The 11954-nt window shown below is 41.8% G+C and overlaps 3 protein-coding genes across 3 annotated transcripts; 1 reads left to right on the top strand and 2 right to left on the bottom strand.

The window, feature by feature from the left end:
* Positions 1-2942: 2942 nt before the first annotated feature.
* LOC124661916 lies at positions 2943-3618 on the bottom strand. The gene is made up of 2 exons (XM_047199802.1): positions 3330-3618; positions 2943-3216 (listed from the first exon to the last, which is right to left on the bottom strand). The coding sequence occupies exons 1-2, from the start codon at positions 3495-3497 to the stop codon at positions 3169-3171; spliced, it is 216 nt and encodes a 71-aa protein (XP_047055758.1). The 5' UTR covers positions 3498-3618; the 3' UTR covers positions 2943-3168.
* A 688-nt stretch (positions 3619-4306) lies between these two features.
* On the top strand, positions 4307-6248 carry LOC124663112 (something about silencing protein 10-like). The gene is made up of 7 exons (XM_047200855.1): positions 4307-4321; positions 4377-4555; positions 4650-4755; positions 5294-5511; positions 5639-5705; positions 5808-5876; positions 5951-6248. Exons 1-7 carry the CDS (start codon positions 4307-4309, stop codon positions 6080-6082), a joined length of 786 nt encoding a protein of 261 aa, XP_047056811.1. The 3' UTR covers positions 6083-6248.
* A 463-nt stretch (positions 6249-6711) lies between these two features.
* LOC124659725 lies at positions 6712-11030 on the bottom strand. The gene is made up of 2 exons (XM_047197546.1): positions 10937-11030; positions 6712-8776 (listed from the first exon to the last, which is right to left on the bottom strand). Exon 2 carries the CDS (start codon positions 8728-8730, stop codon positions 7060-7062), a length of 1671 nt encoding a protein of 556 aa, XP_047053502.1. The 5' UTR covers positions 8731-8776; positions 10937-11030; the 3' UTR covers positions 6712-7059.
* Positions 11031-11954: the final 924 nt, after the last annotated feature.

Raw genomic sequence — 11954 nt, 5'->3', positions numbered from 1 at the left:
TAGAGTCAGTTTCTAATAACCATAGGGAATATTTTGTAATCTAAACCATGTCATAAAATGCGATCCCTCATTGGTTATTCTGTTTTATATGGTGTTGTGTGGAGTACATGATGCAACACTAACTAAGAAAAAAGAACAAAGTTGATTGTGGACTGGTTCGCTGATTCTGTCGAAGAGACCGTGCGTTCAATTGGGCCGATTGGAAAAAATTTGCAAGTTGGATACAGCCACGCTAGTGGGATAACTAGAATTGCAAGTTGGCTAGCTATACACCCTTTGAGTTCATTTTAAATCCCTGGAGTTTGACATTTTCACCAACAGCTACCAATTCTTCACCTGTTTTGACACTCTTAATATGATTGTAAATGTCAATGCTATCATCGTACTGGCGTAACTTGGATCTAGTCAGAGGTTGCAGACCCTAAGCTTGATCCCAGTGCTAGGTGATCTTAAATGATCGCAGTGAAGTCTGTTCTCGAATAGTATTGTAACCCCCTTACAGTAACAAGTTGCCAAGTCTGACTGCCACAAAATTAACAGGAGCTGACCAAAATATTAGACTAATAAAGTTAAACAGTTAATAGTTCTGTCAATGACTTGTTCAGAAGAGTGTGCAAAAGCTCAAACAAACCCAGTATTCTAATGTTCATTTGTAGAAGCTGCAAAAGATAGAGAGAAGAAGCTTCGTATAAGCAAGAACATTAAAGAGACATCCACTTGCAAGTAACAGCTCAATTCTATTATAATCTATAATCCAGGCTATGAAGGACGTAGGTGCAGATTAGCAGTTAGTAACTATGAGCTTTACATGCAACCTAGATGATAAGTTGCAGTCCACATCAGGATTAGGTTTTGGAGGCAATAAATTAAACAGGACTCCTGGTGTAAGTTAAATCACAAAACCACAAGAATGACGCCTCAGCACTTGATAAAGTTGCACACGACGCTAGCATCTATGTGCATGAGACATGGACATTGAGATTAGGTGAAAGGATTACTGGCAGTTCATGCTAACATGGATAACATAGGGGTTTTAAAATGAAAACTGAATTAACACCTCTTGGATAGTTTCAAATGACATTCTGATGATCTGATCATTGGTAAAGGAAGGGGATATCCAACACAAAGGGGGTGCTTTGAAACTCTTGCCAAGTACATTTTAGACAGGACAATAGCACACTTTGGTGAATCGGCAAATAAACATGTCCAGTAAAAGCTTAACAAATCTGTTACAGAGCTTCAATTTAAGGTTGTGAAAGGTCATACGATACCATATTTTCATAAAGGAAAGGCTGACTTGCTTTCTTCTACATACCTGGCACAGTTTAAGCATATCCTTTAACCAACTATACTAGACTAATCCTCCCGAAAATCAGTATATCACAAAATCAATCGTATGCACTAACAGAAGCTAATGAAAGACCTCAAGGAAGAAGAGAACCCCCAATTAGAAAAACACCAACTAATATATACGCCAATGAATATATATTATAAAGGACAGAACCAGTACTCACGGTCTCACATCGTTCCTATGTTGTTGAAATGTTCTAGGGCTAAGTTGTTGATAACTTATCAGAGTTCATCATTGACAATCTCAATATTATGCTTTCTATGCTAGTTGCACCTCGATAAATGCTTGAGCCAGATCAACATGCCAGTAAAAATAGGGCTCAAGATACATGTAGTTTGACACGATCTGCTAGATTTACGCCATCAACTCTAGATTACATACAAGGAAAGTTATATGTCCACTCATAGTTTCAAACCTCATTTGTTTTACCACGGTTCCACCAAGAAACTGCTACCGACTGCTCCAGTAATCCACGTGATACTACCAATTTTATAACTAATAAGTTCATCACTGCTGAAAGTTGTGAAACTGGACAAGCACATTTTAAACAAAAAAATTCTTAGGTGGAGAGGATAAGAGCAAAATGGTACAAATATAAGTTGTAAGTTTGCTACATATGGTGGTAAATTTATTGTAAGAAATTACAGACAATCAAACATTATGCCATATAATAGGTAAACAAGCCATGAAAGTACCATACTACCAAGTATTCATGCAATATATTAGTATAACCAATAATTAGATATATTAATTTAAAGGCAAACAAGATTTATATTATCAGTATGACAATGTGACTAATGAACAAAGATCATAGAACCTTAATTGTATAAAAATGAAGCTAACCCAAATCAAATCGGAAATGCCTAGCAATACCATCATTCAGTAGAACCAGCGTTAGATTTATAGTTATAAACCAAACTATGACAATGCGATTAACGAATAAATATCACAGAACCTCAATTGTATAAAGCTGAACCAAAATCAAATCACATCAGAACTGCCTAGTGATACAATCACTCTCAATAGAGATTCCAATCCACTCAGATCTATATAACTATATGCAGGTATGACCAGTAAAGCATCAATGCTCTAAACCCTGGAATCAATCCTAGTTTCATGCTGAGCTAAAACCTAAGCTCGGAAACGTGCTTGCTATCACCAGCAGGACAGACTAGTCTACGACTAGATATCACCTCGAACTAATCCCCATTTGATCCAAACCACAAATAGCGTCACACAACACAAATATTCACCTAAAACTGGTCAGGTTTCAGGAGTTGAAAGGATAGCATTTCATTACAGCTTTTGTATAAAACTGAAACTAAATCAAATCGCATCAGAACTGCCTAGTGATACCATCATTCTCAATAGAGATTCCAATCCACTTAGATCTATAAAACTATATGCAGGTATGACAAGTAAAGCATCAATGCTCTAAACCTCAGATTCAATCTTCAGTTTCGTGCTGAGCTAACACCTAAGCTCAGAAACATGCTAGCTAAGTAGCTATCGTCAGCAGGGCAGACTAGTCTACAGCTACATATCAACTCGACCTAATCCCCATTTGATCCAAAGCACAAATATCGTCGGATAACACAAATATTCACCTCAAATTATCGAAATCAAACTGGTCAGGTTTCAGGAGTTGAAAGCATAGCATTTCATTACAGCTTATTGAACAGATACCAAACAACTTGTGAATTCGAAAATACTCCGATCTGATTACAGCAGCACGGGAACAAACCGAACGGCGATTCCATCTCCCCGGCAGAGGCCCGGCAGACGGCCCGGTTCTCGAAATCCACCGGAGGCGAGGCTCACAGGAACTTCCTGTAGGGCCGGCCGGCGTCCTCGTCCTGCATATGCTGCATCCATTTCCAACCACACGCTCAGATTTGGTTTAGGGTTCGGAGAAAGAGAGCAGGAGATGCGGGCAGAGATGGGCCTGGATGGACGACGGGGGGTCGGGGTTGCTTACGAATTCGCGAACGATGCCCTTGTAGACGAGGATGGGGACGGCGAGGCCGAAGATGCCGATGATGGCGAGGCTGCGGCGGGTGAAGCGGAACTTGAGCTCGAGGTTCTCCCGGTCGGCGCCCCACTCCTCGATCCACCGGTTCCTGTTCACCTCCATGCCGCCGCCCATCTTCTCGTCTCCTCTCTTTGAATCCGCCGCCGCTCCGCTGTGAGAATGTGCCGGTGGCTCGCCGAAGATTGGTCTTGTTTGTGTGGGAGAGACTGGCAGACGGCCGCTTTCCTTCTGTACCGTAGACGGGCCAGAATAGCGTGACCAGAGCACGAAGGCGTACTTTATGAATCTTGTTTTCGGGAATTGAACGCAGGTTCTATGGAGTACGTTACCTCTGTTTTTTTTTGTATGTTGACGTTAAGGATCTAGCTAATGGGCCGGTGCATGCCGCAACGAGCGGCGCATAGGATTTTGCCCAAAACTTCACCGAGGCGGCGGCACTGACCACGGCCGGCGATCGTCGCTCTTTCCGCCGTCCCTCCTTCCGTCCCAGCTGCTCGACACGACGGCCGACGGTTGGTGCTCTTCTCTTCGCCTCGTGACCTCGACCATTAATTCTCTTCGCTGACGCCGGCGCCATCTACTGTAGGCCACTTCTTCCGCTCCCCATCGAACGGCGGCCGCGAGGCCGTGACCACCGCCGCCGCCCGCCGGTAAGAAAGTTTCTGTCCCGTCACCCGATTTGTAATTAGTATGGAGTAAAGAACATATATTGTATACACTTGTAAATTTAGTTTTGGTATATGAACTGTGATGTTGTGATTTATAATTTGTGATGGTACAACTTATAATATGTGATGTTCAGATTGAAATTGTGATCTATGATCTGTGATGGTATGACTTGTAATTGGAAAACTGTGATCTGTGATGGCGTGCCTTTTTTTTTCTAGGCATGCCGCATGGCAAAAAATCTAATATAGAGCACCATGAAATTAAGAAAAGTAAGAGCATGGTTGAACTGCTAAGGATACTGCTTTTGTATTGTAAAATTCTCAGTTAAATCAGGGCGCAGATGTATACAGGCTGAATAAATATAGAATTGCAGGTACACTTGAAAGCCTGAAAATGTTGAAAGCAAGATCAAATCTTGAAGAAAGGTTAAAAGAAAAAGGGTTCAATAAAACGATGTGGTTGAAGCCGGAGAAGTTGTCAAACACCAGGGCATCTAATAATAGGTGAGCTGTATCTTATACCATCTATTTTTTCAGTCACGTAATAGTTATCCATTTTCTTAGAGGTTCAACAAGATATTTTATTGATATTTAGGAGAGATCTGCAAACACTGGATGACTTTGATGATGATGTGGAGAAAAATAATCAAGTGGTCAGACCTAGGAAGCTCTTGGTAGATGGAGCTAAATCAAATAAAAACAAGGTACCCAATATGGGCGTTGTTATTTTACAGGTTTCCTTTTTCTGATGGATATATTTGTAGTTGGCTATTTTTAGCTTTAATGAAATATCTAAATCTGCCTTCAAATGCATAAAATTTTCTTTGATAGCCGTCAGAATGGTAAACTAGTTACACTTGTCATTTAAGATATTTTCTATAATATTTATATAACTGTTGATTATTAATTTGTTCCTTCTATCTATAATCTTGAGTCAACCATTTTAACATGGGCTTCAGCGTTGGTGTATCCGCCATCATGTGCCTTCATATGCAATTTGTTGTTGGTTGGGAGCTGCTCCTAACTTTTTCCCTCATCTAGCTCACTGGCTGTGTGGTATAGTTGTTGGTTATTAATTTATTCCTTCTATCTAGGAGCATGAACCAACCATTTTAACACTGATTTCGGGTTTTCTGTATCTTCCAGTCTTCCACCATGTGACTTTGTATGCAATTTGTCGTTATGTTGTTTCGAGCTGCTATTAACTTCATTCCTTATCTCGCCATGTGGCATGTCATCAAGCTGGTTTCTGGCGATGATGACATTCCAAAACGTGATGATATTGGTAAAAAGCGACAAAAGCATGAGCTACGTGTTCTTGCAAGAGTAAGAGGTGAAGATGATGAGTTGCCACAAGATGGTGATCATGCTGGACAGAAACCTGACCAATCCAGTGATGAAGATGAATTCTACAAGGCTGTAAAAAGGCAAAGGACTGAAAAACTCTTGAGAAAACAAAGGTAGTCACTGTTTGTTCCATTGACAGAAACGAGACAAGGATAATAAGTTGCTATTTGGAAAGGATAATAAGGTGCTTCCCTTAACAAAATGATGTGCTGACACTTTTTGTTTCTCAATGACTGACAGAGCTCCTATCGGTAAACCACTCGAGGAAGAGATTGAAGGAGATGGCAAGAGGAAGATCTCATACCAGGTAAAATCTTCTCCTTGGCTGAAGTGTATGGTACCTTCTATTGTTTTTTCAGTTTGCTGATACATTTATCTTATAATATAAACAAAATTTGTACTCATGCAGATGGAGAAGAACCGGGGTTTGAGTCGTTCTAGGAACAAGAAACTCAAGAATCCACGACAGAAATACAGGGTAAGTAAGATGGTATACGTGGCAGTTGACTTGGCTGGATGACGGTATTCATTTCTTGTGTTATTATTGTTCAGGCTAAGCATCAGAAAAAGGTCACTGCTCGGAAAGGTCAAGTGCGCAGCGTGAAGAAGCCTTCAGGTTCATATGGAGGTGAAATGTCAGGCATCAATCCAAATGTGAGTCGTAGCACTAGGCTCCGGGGTTGATGGAGCGTTCACACAAAACAAACATGATATGAAGTGGATGAAAAGGACATGTATTATCTGCAATTGCTTCATGTATGATCATCTCAAGGATGTGGAGAATGTTAGTGACCTTGTTGCTAGTGAAACATCTTTGTAATGAATAAGAAAAACTTGTTTGGTCGTGGTATACAAGTTTTGCATGGAAAGAAGATAGGCGTAAAGTGATGGTCACTGGATGGGCGTGCATTGCTGAAAAGGCATTGGAACGGCAGGTCTAGCTATTTGGACGACTGGGCTGTTGTGACAGCAGACAGAACATCAAATTTGCTGGATTAGAGTTGGTGTTTTTGCCCCGTATCAAGAAATCAGGTAGATTCGTACGGTAAAGTTGCAGCACAGTTGGTGCTATTCATCCAATTTCTTCTTCTCATTTTTTTAGATATAAAAGGCATTTAGCCCTGCTTTCTTCATTAAGCAGAAGAAACAAACATAGTACTGGCCTGGGATCCACACATACACGCCCACTGGGTATACACCTCTGCTTCTTCTCCTGGCCCCTGGGCGCACTTTGCTGCTCCATCGTCGACCGGGTGTGCTTTTCAAATTGACCAGAGAGTATATGGCCAGCAACATTCAGTGCACGATTGGCAGGAGAAGAAACATTATTTTTATTACCAACGCACGGTTCATTACACAGCAAGTCAATGAATAGCAGGATAGTATTACAACAATGCTCGTTCCTTTAAATCTCAAACATACTGTATACTCCATCTTAGCACAGTTGGAAACAACTCTTAAGCAAAACAGTTCCTTGTATGTCGACAACTTGAGCTCTCTCTAGAAAACACCACGTCTCTCGCGGTCCCGCCATTGGAATTCAACATGTGAACTTTCCTCTATGGTTTCTGTGCCCCCGGCAACTTTGGCTGGCATCCAACACCAGTATTTGGGCACCAAATTAGGCCATGCTTCCTTGGCATGTGTCATATCTAAATTGCTCACAGGAAGTTCCGCTGCACAGCTCCAGATGAGAAACGGGATGACAATCCCTGTGTCATGTTCTCTGGATCTAAAGCCACATTTTGCCGCCCAGCAGCAATATCTTTCTCACGATCCCATGGCTTCCATGGGTGGTTTTCCTCCCATTCTTCTTTCTCACGTTGCTTATGCTTCTTTTTCTCCTTTTTGCTCTCTCGATGCTTTTGCACAAGAGATACTGATCGTTTGGAGGAGTTGTATTTATCTACAAGAGAAGCATCTGACGCTTTGACCTGTTCTTCATATCCATCAGCAATAGCCTTCGCTTTGTCGTAGGCTTCTAAGTAGTTTTGCTGTGCTTTTTGGGCTCTATCAAGAGGAGTATCTGTCCATGCACTTGTGTCACCACGTCCTTCTTTACCATTCATGCTAAATGACGTAGTTGAATGCATTGGTACACCAGCTTTTCTTTCAGGTGGCAACGTAGTCATCCATTCATCCCGGGTTGGTGGTGCTTCTGGTTGTTTCGGAACTGCCAAAAGTTCCTCATCGCCTTCAAGAGATATACCTTGTAATCGTCTCCATTCTGCAGCTTCGCGCATTGCTTTAAGCTCAACCTCAAATTGTTCCATTTCTTCTTTCTTTTTTATCTTCTCATCTATTGCGCCTCTCTTTTGAGGGTCTTGCAAGTCTTTGAAAGCATTGTTCAACTTGACGAATGCCTCCTGTGCTGAAGGATGAGGGCACTTGTCCGGATGCACTAAAAGAGATAGCTTCCAATACCTTTTCTTGATGTTCTCAGGTGACATCTTCCAGTTTATGCCCAGAACATCATAGAGTGCATCTGCATCAGCACCCAATATTCGAGTAACCTCCTCGAATCGCTCGGCTTCATTTGCAGATGCAGCTTCAGCGACCATGGCAGGTGGTGGAGGGCCTATAAGAAAACCATCATCAGCTTCCAATTCAGCATCACGGCACCTAAGAGCCTCCGTCATTTCAGCTGCTGCAGCTAGTAATTCACGTGAAGGCATTGCAGGACCAATTACCCTCTTTACAGGGGCCTCCTCTACCCGATCAACTTGTCCTCCGTCTTCAGGAGGGATAGCATCTCTATTTTGTACATCAAAGTTAGGCGGCGGTACTTGTCTCCCTTGTGATGTCACATCATCATTTTGATCATCTCCAAGTTTGGCACTTCCTGGTAATGCTGGTCCAACAACATCAAGGGTAGGAACAGTTTTTGGTGGCAGCAAGTAAGCTCCATTTGCACTTTCTTTTAGTTTCAGTGATCTGAAAAGTTTCTTCAGGCGCTTCACCAATGGCTTGTCAGAAATACCAGATATATCAATGCCTTCACCACTATCTACCATTTGGAGAAGTTGACGAAGCTCACATGCGATTGCTGGGAATTCGCAGAGAATGTCACGGACAATCTGCTGCGCCTCCTCCACCCTATCTGAATCATCTGAGTCCGACCTCGAGTGGTGGCGCCTCCGGTGGCGGCGGCGGTCGTCGCCACGGGAACTGCTCTTGTGGTGACGGCGGTGGCGACGAGACCTCTTGCTGCTGCTGCGACTCCGGGGCTCAGGGCTGTGGCTTGTAGAGGAGGTCGAGGAAGGGGAAGGGGACCTCTTGCTGCTGCGGCCGCGTCGGCGCTTTGATTCCTTCTCCCCTTCGCCCCTTCCCATCTTTGGAGGTGTTTGGCTTACAGTTACAGACCTGTTTGGTTCGACGCTGCAGTATGAATACAGGTAACAGCCAATTACTCATCGAGTCAAGAAAATCAACAAGAAACATATGAAAAAGAATTCTAATATTAATTGAGATAGACAGGAAGGGGTATGAATACACGTAACAGCCAATTACTCATCGAGTCCAGAACAAATCAACAACAAACATATGAAAAAGAATTCTGACATTAATAGAGATACACAGGAAGGGGCAGTAAAGGACTGGAATAGGGGCGCTTCGAGACCTTGAGGCCTCATTTGGTGCCAGTGTTTTTCTGTGTTTAGAGGGGTGTTTTGAGGAGTGTTTTGGGTGAATACACCAACCACCCAGAACACTACCTAAAACACTACAGAATCCGTTTTACCTAAAACACTTGTTAAAACACTTGTTTGGAACACTGGTTTTACAAACTAGTGTATTCAAGTGTATTCAACACAAATGGATATTCAATCTTTTTTGACAGTTTAAACTAGACTTGCATCACAAATAAAAATCCGATCTTTTTTTAGCACATTAAATAGATAGAAATTCAATAATTACACTGAATAGATAGAAATTCAATCACTGGTACAGTTAGCTCATGGCCTCACATCTCATAATCCACTTTTCAGAGACATGAAACAAATAGAGGAATTCAGAGTGGATAGGCTAGAACTGATATATCAAATCTGGTCAAGATCCACAAGCTCACACACATGGTTCTGAGCAAGTACTGAAACTACAGGATATGTTTGACAAGTTGAGTTCTTGTGATCTAACAAGGCTATCAGAAACTAAATAAGCACAAAAGAACATATCAGAACCCTCTGCATCTTCCCAACATGCTGGAGCAGTAATCTGCAATTATTCCTTCCAAAAAGAGAAGGTTCAGTCTCCAAGTACTGAACTTCAACGGAGATAGCCTACACGGAGCCAGTAAATCATACAGATGCCATAAAAAACGTGCAACAAGGCAATAAGCAGAAGAGTATACATCCAGTCACAAAGGAGCAAGAAACATCTACTGTCATAAACTGTGAGCATTTCTTTTCTTCTTCTGAAAACAAGTACTAGCTAGTGACTCACAGAATCAAAATGAAGAAATAAAGACTGCTTGGTTATGTTAATAGGAGGCATTGGTGAGCAATAAGTGGATGGTGTCGGCAAGCAAGAACTGGACGGCGTCGAACGGACTGAGCTTAACATATGGAATTAGTAATTGTTTGAGCTTTAATAAGTGCAACACAAATTAATGGAGAATCTGCACATGCCTTTGAACGTACTACTAGATACTACCTAGACATCAAGCAATTTTTTGCATAGTTCAGAAATAATAGGGGCAAGACAACAAAGATAAATTAAAAATATTTTGTTCAAACTCCAAACGCTGCAGCAAATACACATGACTAATAATACTGTTCTATTTGCCAACCATGGTAATTTAATCCAATCCATCTTATAACTAGCACTAATGCCATAATTGTAAACATTCCAAGTACAACTAAACTGTCAAATGCTGGAATATTTGAACGGTATGATTTTGGAAATTTGACAAGGGCTAGGTATTTCTGCTAGAGACAGCACAGGTGATTATTACTGGTCATCCATAAACCAACGAAAAGGTACGTCACAACCAGATGATAACCAGCTCTAGGAATTAGCCAGAAGTAGTAAGCATGAAAGCCAAGCAAACAAGAACTATCTGATCGTCTGATCCTCACAATCATTTTTTGATATCACAGAGGTGATAAACCAGCTCTGTTAGTGACAAGATTTGGAATTCATTAGGACATAATCAGTGGAGTTATCAATGTAAATAATTGAGAAAACTACTGTGTTTCTACGACTGTAATCTTTCTGGGAGCTTGCAACTGTCTTTCTGAAGCATGCATATGTCTTTCCTAATATTCATTGGTCTTCCTCTCTTATTTCTTTTGGAGCATGCGGGGGCAATAGGCTTGTACTAGGTGACCGCGGCCGCGGTGACTGTCTGTGTCACTTCAAATCATAGAAACCAAGCCCAAGAATGGAGAAAAACAAACACGCTACCAGATCATAGAAACCAAGACACAAGAAACCTAGATCGATTCAACCAGATCTCACAAACAGGAACCCTAGAAATCACAAAAAGGAGGAGCATCAAGAAGTACAGGGAGAGGAGGCGGTGGGGTGGATGGTACTCACGAACGACTCCAGCTTCGACGGAGAGGAGGGGCGGCGGCAGGAGCTCCAGGTCGGCGGCGGCAGAAGCGTCGGCGGCGCGTCAGAGGGAGCGACGGCGAGGGGAGCGACGGACAGGGGAGCGTCGGCGGCGGCGGCGTCTTGGAGCGCTGGCGCTGGCGTCGTCTTGGAGCGGTGGCGCCGAGCGGTGGCGCCGGCGTCGGTGCTCGTCGCCCGTGTCGCCTCCCAGTCGCCCGCGTCGCCTCTCGTCGCTCACGTCGCCCGATAGAAACGCGAGGGGGTGAGGCGTTTTCCTTCCACCCCAGGTTCCAGCCCGAGGCAAATCCTATACACCGATCAGGTCGGCCGCTACCGCGCACGGCACACCCCTCGCGCGCGGTATGGGCTGGCTTGGTCGGCCCAGTTCGCCTCTTTTTTCTGTTTTCTGTTTCTGTTTCTTTTGTTTCTTTTTTTTTCTTTTGTTTCTTTTCTTTTTTTATTTTCTGTTCCTTTTTGTTCCTTGTTTTCTTTTGTTTATATTTATTTTTGTTCAAATTTGAAAATATTTCAAATTCAGAAAAATTTCAAAATTGAAAACTGTTCAAAATTTTAAAAATGTTTAAATTTAAAAACGTTCAAATTTTAAAACCATTTAAATACAAAAAATGTTCAAATATGAAATCCGTTTAAATTTAAAAAATATTCAAATACAAAAAATTGTTCAAATTTGAAATCCGTTCAAATTTGGAAAATGTTTAAATTATAAAAGTGTTCAAATTTGAAATCCGTTCAAATATATAAAGCGTTCAAATTTGGAAAAATGTACAAATTTCGAAAAAAAAATTAAATCAAAATCTGAACATTTTTAAAATTTCCAAAATTTCGAATCTGAACAGATTTTGAAAATTCGTTTTCTGAAATATATTTTTTAAAAGTTAGATATTAAAAAAGAAAAATATTAACAAAAAAACAGCAAAAAAGGAAAAAAAAAAACATACCTACTACTAATGGGCCGCGGCCCAACCAACCGGCCTGGTCGGTG

Source organism: Lolium rigidum, chromosome 6 (genome assembly GCF_022539505.1).
Source record: "Lolium rigidum isolate FL_2022 chromosome 6, APGP_CSIRO_Lrig_0.1, whole genome shotgun sequence".
Lineage (NCBI taxonomy): Eukaryota > Viridiplantae > Streptophyta > Magnoliopsida > Poales > Poaceae > Lolium > Lolium rigidum.
The sequence above is the reverse complement of the archived record's forward strand: the minus strand, read 5'-3'. Positions and strand labels throughout refer to the sequence as shown.